At 33.8% G+C, this 8,058-nt stretch overlaps 1 protein-coding gene across 1 annotated transcript in view; it reads left to right on the forward strand.

The window, feature by feature from the left end:
* Positions 1 to 8,058, forward strand: part of BIRC6 (baculoviral IAP repeat containing 6) — a 262,303-nt gene that overhangs the window by 115,743 nt on the left and 138,502 nt on the right. The window contains exons 35-39 of the mRNA XM_012652423.1: positions 570 to 753; positions 1,659 to 1,814; positions 3,239 to 3,372; positions 4,044 to 4,197; positions 6,223 to 6,339. Of these exons, the coding sequence (XP_012507877.1) occupies positions 570 to 753; positions 1,659 to 1,814; positions 3,239 to 3,372; positions 4,044 to 4,197; positions 6,223 to 6,339 (745 nt within the window). The remainder of the gene's footprint in view (positions 1 to 569; positions 754 to 1,658; positions 1,815 to 3,238; positions 3,373 to 4,043; positions 4,198 to 6,222; positions 6,340 to 8,058) is intronic.

The following is an 8,058-nucleotide window of genomic DNA, read 5'->3' on the forward strand; positions in this document are numbered from 1 at the left end:
TATTAGGCATTATTTATAAGTATAAATTTACAGAGTAAGAAAAAGAACTAGGAAAGGACACAGTTTTTAATTGATTTTGATTAAAAGAAATACTACTACTTCTTTTGGATTTCCTTTAAGTGCAGTTAATTAGTTTTTTTATTATGTCTGGAAAGATTTAATTTTTTCTCCACTTATTTCAAAGAAAAATCTGATTAATATTTTACTTAAAACTTGAGAGTTTCAAATGTAGATAATGTGGTTATGTCTATCTCCAACCTACCTTTCTTATATTATTAAAATAGGAAATATGCAAATAAATGTCATTAAGTTAATGAAGAACTTTTAATGTAGCGTACTCACTGTTGAAATTATTTTTAACTGTTTCACCTAGATTTTAAATCAGATTTTAATATTTGTTCCATGAAATTACATTCTTTTGCATTCCCTCTCAAGTGATTGACAACGGAATCATACATCAGTATTGAAAACTATTATTCCAATGCTAGCGTATTGATAGATTTCTGTTATTTTTTGAAAAACATACGTAATTGCTATTTAAGTGTATGATTTTATGAAATGTATTACAGGTTCTTGCACGCATTGCCAATGCCACAAGGCCAACTATTCATCTGTGTGAGATTGTGAATGAACCCCAGCTGGAAAGACTGCTATTGCTTTTGGTTGGAACTGACTTCAATAGAGGAGATATATCTTGGGGTGGTGCTTGGGCTCAGTATTCCTTAACTTGTATGCTACAGGATATTTTAGCAGGTTTGTCAGGCTTTATTTTTCATAGGGTATGTCACATTTAGCTTATTATTGCTCAATTAAGTAATCTTAAAGAGAATTGTAAACCTGTAAAAGGTTTCTTTAGCCAAATGTGGTAGTGCAGCACCTGTGGTCTCAGGTACTCGAGAGGCTGAGGCAGGAGGATCTCTTGAGCCCAGGAGTTTTGGGCTGTAGTGCTCTATGCTAGTTGTGTGTCTGCATAAATTCGCCATCAGTATGGTGACCTCCTGGGAGCAGGGAACCACTAGGTTTCCTAAGGAGGGGTGAACTAGCCCAGGTTGGAAACAGGTGCAGGTCAGTACTCCTGTTCTGATCAGTAGTAATGGGATCGCACCTGTGAATAGCCACTGCACTCCAGCCTGGGCAATATAGGGAGTCTCTTAAAAAAAAAAAAAAAAAAAGGTCTCTTTAATGTTACAGCAGTAGTAGCTATTTAGAATTACTTTATATTTAATTATGTTGACATATGTGATAAATATGCATCTTTAGAAAGGAGTTAGTTTGTTAAAGTGCATGGATATTGGAGCTAGTCTGCTTTATTATTACCAGTGGTATGCTGCTTACTGGTTCTTTGTGTAACCTTGAGGAAATCACGGTGCCTCAGTTTCTTCATCTGTAACATAGGATAATAAAAATACCTTTCTTACAAGGTTGTTTTGATAAACAAATGAGTCGTCAATGTATGTAAGATAATTATAGTAACTCTATACATATGCATTTTGTGTTTTCTGCTACTAGTTACTTGACTTTGGCATTTGAAGGTAATGTAGTGAGTCCTAGAATTCCTTAGGTGGTTCTCTAAACTGGAGGAACAAATCTGGTTTAATATGTTTCAGAAATCTCTGTATAAATTTTTAAAGCAGTTGGGACTGTTTCCTTACGTACAGGAGAACTGTTGGCTCCAGTAGCTGCAGAAGCCATGGAGGAAGGAACAGTGGGTGATGATGTAGGTGCAACAGCTGGTGACTCTGATGACTCCCTTCAGCAGTCCTCAGTTCAGTTGCTGGAAACTATAGATGAACCTTTGACACATGATATAACAGGTACATTTTTAAACTGTGTTTTATTTAAGATGTTTTAATTTTTTCTATTAAATAAAAACATGTTTAAAAATAATGTTAGAGAAGTATAAAGTTGATTTTCATATTTTTTATTAGGTATTTGGCCTTAGAAACTACATGATTTATTTTCCTGATAAATACATTTTGTCTTGGTTCTCCGAATGAATGCTCATTATAACAAAGTGGTTGCATTTCATAATGTCCTGATTATTTTGACATAGTCCGATTTGCCTATGTTAAAGAAAATACAAAATAGAAAACATTTAAAGATATGCTGTAGTGAAGATAGCAAGATTTAAAGACTTTTGTTCTTTAGATCCAGCTTTTTTGTGGGTTTTTTTTGATGTATTTTTTTTTCTTTGGTTTTTTCCTTCCTTTTTAAAAACTATATTTGTAAATTACCATGTATAATCCTTTGTGGTATGGAAACTCTGTTTTGATTCCTACCTTATATATGTCAGATGCTGTGGTTATTTTCAAACATTTGTCATTCCTTAATCTTACATTCTCTCTTGATGTGATCTTTTTTTTTTTTAATGTGATATTCTCTTTATCTGGTATAGACTTCCTTCTCTTATTTGGATGATGAATTCCTCTTTATCTAAGTTTTACATAAAGCATGCCTTCCTCCCAAGAGGCTTTTTCTACCACTACCAGCAGAGTTGGGGACTGTGCCGTCTGTACTCCTCTTGTACTCTCAAATATCTCTGCTAGCATATGATGTTGGAGTTAGTTTAATTATAGATACACCCCACCTCTGAATCTCTATTAATTAGGGGATATTTCTTTCATTAATCTTTATGTACATATACTTAAACCCTAGTACAGGCTGGCATTTAGTAGACTTTCTCTTAATATATGTTGAATAAGAGGATGGGAATGATGGGAAAGTAAGGTTTGTGAGGGATAGGAAGCTACTTAAAAATTTAAAGACACCTAAGAGCAAAATAATTTCTAATTCATAATAGAAAAGTAAGATAAATAGAAGTCTTATAACTTAAATCCTCTTTGCTTTTCTCTTTATTACTGGATAACATTACCAGTAATAATGGATGCAACATAATGAATTATATATTGGATATATTAGAATAATATTTATTCTAGAAGTGTTAATGATTATTTTTAATAACAAAGTTTATGAAACTTGATTCAGTAAGAACTAATACTGTGTCTTTTTCCTAGGAAAGCAAATATTGCATTCGTGTTTTCATTATATGTTATGGAGTGATACATTTGCATACCTATTATTGCTTAATTGTTAAGTGAAAAATTTGTGGTTTTTAAAATAAAGAGGCATATATATGTTACATACAAGCAAAATAATTTTTTTTGTAAATAAAAGCAATGTATCAGCTAAATCTTATGCAATACACTCCACCAATAAAATCACTTTCAATTATTTGAAGGTGCACCTCCTCTCTCCTCTTTGGAAAAAGATAAGGAAATTGACCTTGAACTACTTCAAGATCTCATGGAAGTTGACATTGATCCTTTAGATATTGATTTGGAAAAGGATCCTCTTGCAGCCAAGGTTTTTAAGGTATGATACATTAGAATATTCTTTGCAGTTTAAGTCTTTCATGTTACACTCTTGGCTTAGTAATTACCTAAAAGAGGAAAACATACATGTTTGTCACTAAATGCAATCCATTATTCAGCATGTTCAAAATGCGTTAAATTGCTGTGGGTACTAGAGTAGTTTTTAAAAATATACCAATGGAATAATAAAGAAAACTTATACAATTTTATTAATATAGCCATTAATAATTACCTTATAGCAATAAAAACCGCTGTTAAGTGTGCAGAAGTATAGTTATGGGTCGCCGACATTTCAGGCAGTCGTTTAAACCTCATCCAAGCTGAGTTCATTGACGCTTCCCATTCTCTGTTAGCCTCCACTTTTTCTAAGGGAGATATACCTGTAATACTTTATAGAGGTGCTGTGTTTTTGGTGCATAAGAGATTTTATTAGGGATGCTAGTTATCTCTCAGTTTCTAAACATAATAAGGTATTCCTAGATTTTTGGCAGAAAATGAAGAGAATCTTACTGTACGATTCTTATATGTCTTTAAAATTAGAACTGGGTTTTAGAAATTTAAAGGGTGGGTAGAATGTTTATTTTGTAATCCTGTTTGGCTTTAGATAATGTAAATAATGTGATAGTCAGTGAAAAGACAAAAATAAATCACATTTTTTCCCATTCTTTTAAGCCAATAAGCAGTACATGGTATGATTATTGGGGTGCTGATTATGGTACCTACAATTACAACCCTTACATTGGAGGTCTGGGCATTCCTGTTGCAAAGCCACCAGCAAACACAGAGAAGAATGGATCACAGACAGTTAGTGTTTCAGTGTCTCAAGGTAAGTGTATGTTTGTATTTTAAGGCATCTGGTATTCTTAAAACAAGTCCCAAATTTATGTGTACTTTATACCTGGAAAAATTGAGGCTGGGTATGTGTATGCCAGGAATATTTAGTATCACCTGTGCCATTTACACTGTCCATTTGGAAGAGCTTTCATTTATGATTTTTGTGTTTCTCTCTCAAAATAATGTCTAGCAAAAGCTTTTTGTAGGATGGTATTAACAGTGATTTTAATTAATTCTCCTTTGTTTTAATTTCTCGTCTTTAAAAGTAAACTTTTATTTATAAATAGAATGAAACCACATTAAATATTATTTTTGTACTTTTGTAGTCATGTAAAATATATCAGACATATTTAATTTTTTATAAAATATTTTTTAAAATTTTGAAACAATTACACAATTATTGAACTGTTGCAAGTACAATGCAGAGAATGTTTGTTATCCTGAACCATTTGAAAATAAGTTGCTAATTTGATGTTATTTTTGTTTTGTTTGTTTTACAAAGCAGAACATTCTTCTACATAAGCACATCAAGGATCGTATTCTCTCAAAATTGGGAAATTAGCACTCACTACTCTCAAACACTGAAAGCTTATTCGAATTTTAGCAGTTGTCCAAATAATGTTCGTTATGCACAAGGACCCAGTGAAAAATTATGCACTTCATTTAGTTGTCACATCTCTTTAGTCTTGTTCAGTCTGCAACAGTTCTTCAGATCTGACATTTATGACCTTGATGCTTTTGAAGATTACAGGCCAGTTATTTTATAGAATCTCCCTCAGTTTTGTTTTGTGTGCTATTTCCTCATGATTAGATTGAGATCATGCATCTTGGCAGGAATATCACAGATATAGTGCAGGTTTTATTTCCTTTCAGCCTATTAATATTAAGTGACCCATGATTTTGATCTGTCCACTACTGAGGGTGTTAAGTTTAATCGCTTGATTAAGGAGGAGTCTGCCAGGCTTCTCCATTGTGAAGTTACTCTTTTCCGCTTTGCAAAAAGTTTTTGGGGGTTGGGGAAGCAGAGTAGTCCTTGGAAACTATAAATATCTTGTTTCTCACTAAATTTCTTTTTAAAAATTTACTAATTTATTTAGTTTTGAATGGACTCATTTCTTTTTTTATTCAGTGGGGTATAACATTATTTTGTATTTGTTTTTATTTTGGTGACATATAAATAACATAAAATATCATTTTAACCATTTTTTGGGTGTATAGTTAGTTCACTGTCATTGAGTACACTAACAGTATTGTCATTATTTTTTTATTGATGTTCAGTTTGTCCCAAAGTTGACCAGTAAGATCACTGTTAATCTGGTCTCTGGCATTTTGACATGTCATTTGTCATTCTTCGAGCAGTTCCTTGTTCTCTGGCAAGACATGATACCCCAGGCTCGTCATTTACTCTACCTGCCGCAATCTGTGAATTAGCCACTTCTGCAAGGAGTAGAGCAGTTCAAAACCTTTTAAAGCAGAGATGTGCTTAAATCAAGATTTGGGTGCTCAGTGTACTTGTTGCCATTTTGGTGGCTGCTTCCATACCCTCTTGGTGGACTGAGAGAAAGAGCATGTGCACGCACATGAGTGAACACACACATTTTCATCTGTATTTATTTCAGTGTCTATATGTATTGACTGTGATGTGTTCACATCAGTATATCTATCTGACAGTCTAATAGGGTTCATTTTAGTTTTCTCCCTTCCACATTTATACCCTTTTTTTTTTTTTTTTTTTTTTAGCAGCGAGAAACCTGGCGCTCATCCTTAATGTATTTGCTTCCATTACTTCACGGATGTGATCTACCTGTTTCTATGTAACTAGTCTCCTGTTTCTAACCTCCTTTCCGCAGATCATCTCCCCCTGCTCTAGCTCTGATACCACGTGAGATTGTTCTTCTGTAAGGACGCACTTCTCATCACTCTCTCTTGGGTTCAGATGTTGGTATTTTACTGTAGAAAGAAGGACATGAGAAATAATTTTCAAATATGCCTTTTTTCTTTCAATTGTTTTTTGTAGCCCTAGATGCTTGTCTAGAAGTTGGACTTGAACAGCAAGCAGAACTTATGTTGAAAATGATGTCTACCCTGGAAGCAGATTCCATTTTACAGGCATTAACAAATACATCTCCTATGTGTAAGTAAAATTACCGTCTTTAGAGTATTGTGGTGAGTGATTTTTCAACTGATTATTTTCAGGACAAGGACAGATTTTAAAATTCTGTGTCTGGTATGAGTCTGAGGGGACTTAGTATATAGCACCTCTCCTCCTTTAAGTAGAAAGTTAAGAACTAAGACAAAGGATTAACAAATGGGGGGAGGAGTGTGCAGAATACCTCCATGTAGTGGTCTCAGTTCTCTCCAAAAACCTGAATCTTGTTATTGCGTATTTGTTGTTGTGTTGTTGTGAGGTCAGTGAAATTACTAGGAAAGCCTTCGTAGCTGCCTGTGAGTTCATTGTGCTATATCCAAATTTATGGTGAAGTGGATTTTTTTAAGTAACATCTTTATCATCCTTAAAGACTAGGATAGAAGACATAGGGTCGAATGACAGCCAAATGGGTCTGCTACCTGAATCCCAGAATTGAGAGGATTTATTACCTAATTATCTACAGAAAAGGAAGGCAAACTTTTTAATAAATGGCTAATAGTAAATATTTTAGGCTTTGCTTGCCATATGGTATGTGTTGAAACTATTCAGCTCTGATTTGGTGGCAGGAATGCAGCCATAGACAGTATATAAATGACTGGGCATGGCTGTGTTACAGAAACAGGTGGCCTTCCAGATTTGACCATCATGTCATGGCTTGCTAGCCTTGATGTACAATGCTAGACTTGTGTAGATCTCCTCATGTCATAGGTATACAGTGAAGATAGCACCCTATTTCTGAAGGACAGATTGAGAATCTATGAGGAGAGAGGGTGATAGTTTATTTTTCTTAGGCCTACAGATCATTTCACCTTCCATAGGGCAGAACAAGGAAAGGAATAGAGATAATAGGTAGAACCCAGGAAAGTCAAGTGTGCTTCTCTGAAGGAGAGTTCACAGCCCATTTAAATAAAGACATTTGGGTTTTTAGATCTTCCTTTTGTTATGTGGAATTCTTTTGGTTTGCAATTTTCATTTATTTCTTGCCTTAGAATATAGAAAAAAGGAAAAAAAAAAAAAAACCCAGAAGGGATGATCTAGTATTTTGTCGTCTTAATATTGGCGTACTAATATTGTATCTTATCTCCCAGGTAATAGAGGAATCCCTTTTATAGGGTCCAGCCTCTGCGTGATTACAGATAACTTAATATTGTCTAAATAGCCCTTTTGTTTGTTAGACATTTCTTGTTTCAAGCAGTTTATTAGAAAATCCTTTTGAAATTGGCGTCTCCTTTTCTTAATAGTCTTTTGATTTTGCTGCACACAACTGTGTCCCTTTTTATTATGTTCTAAACATATGAAAAACCTTTCTTAGTATGACTACATTTCTCTGTTCCCCATGTATATATTTTCATTTAATTAGTTTGGTGTGTAGCCTGGGCATCAGAACTTTTGAAAGCGTCTCAGGTGATTGTAATGTGCAGTCAAGATTAAGAACGAATGAGCTAGAATCTAGATTACTCTAAAACTGCCTTCTCAGTAACTAAGATTCTTCTTTCTTTTCCTTTATTTTTCCTTCTTTATTAATTAAAAAAATGCAATTCGAAATTCCTAGAGAATAGATTCTTTGCTTTTGTTGGATGCGTTCTGAGAATTTTGGAGCTTCTCTCTATGGTGATTGTCTTTTTAACTTTCAACAAGTATTATAAAAACAATTTTTTCAAATTATATAGCTTCGAACCATTCTAAAGAATGCAACTTCAATTT

Source organism: Propithecus coquereli, unplaced genomic scaffold (assembly GCF_000956105.1).
Source record: "Propithecus coquereli isolate 6110/MARCELLA unplaced genomic scaffold, Pcoq_1.0 Scaffold39, whole genome shotgun sequence".
NCBI classification, from domain to species: domain Eukaryota; kingdom Metazoa; phylum Chordata; class Mammalia; order Primates; family Indriidae; genus Propithecus; species Propithecus coquereli.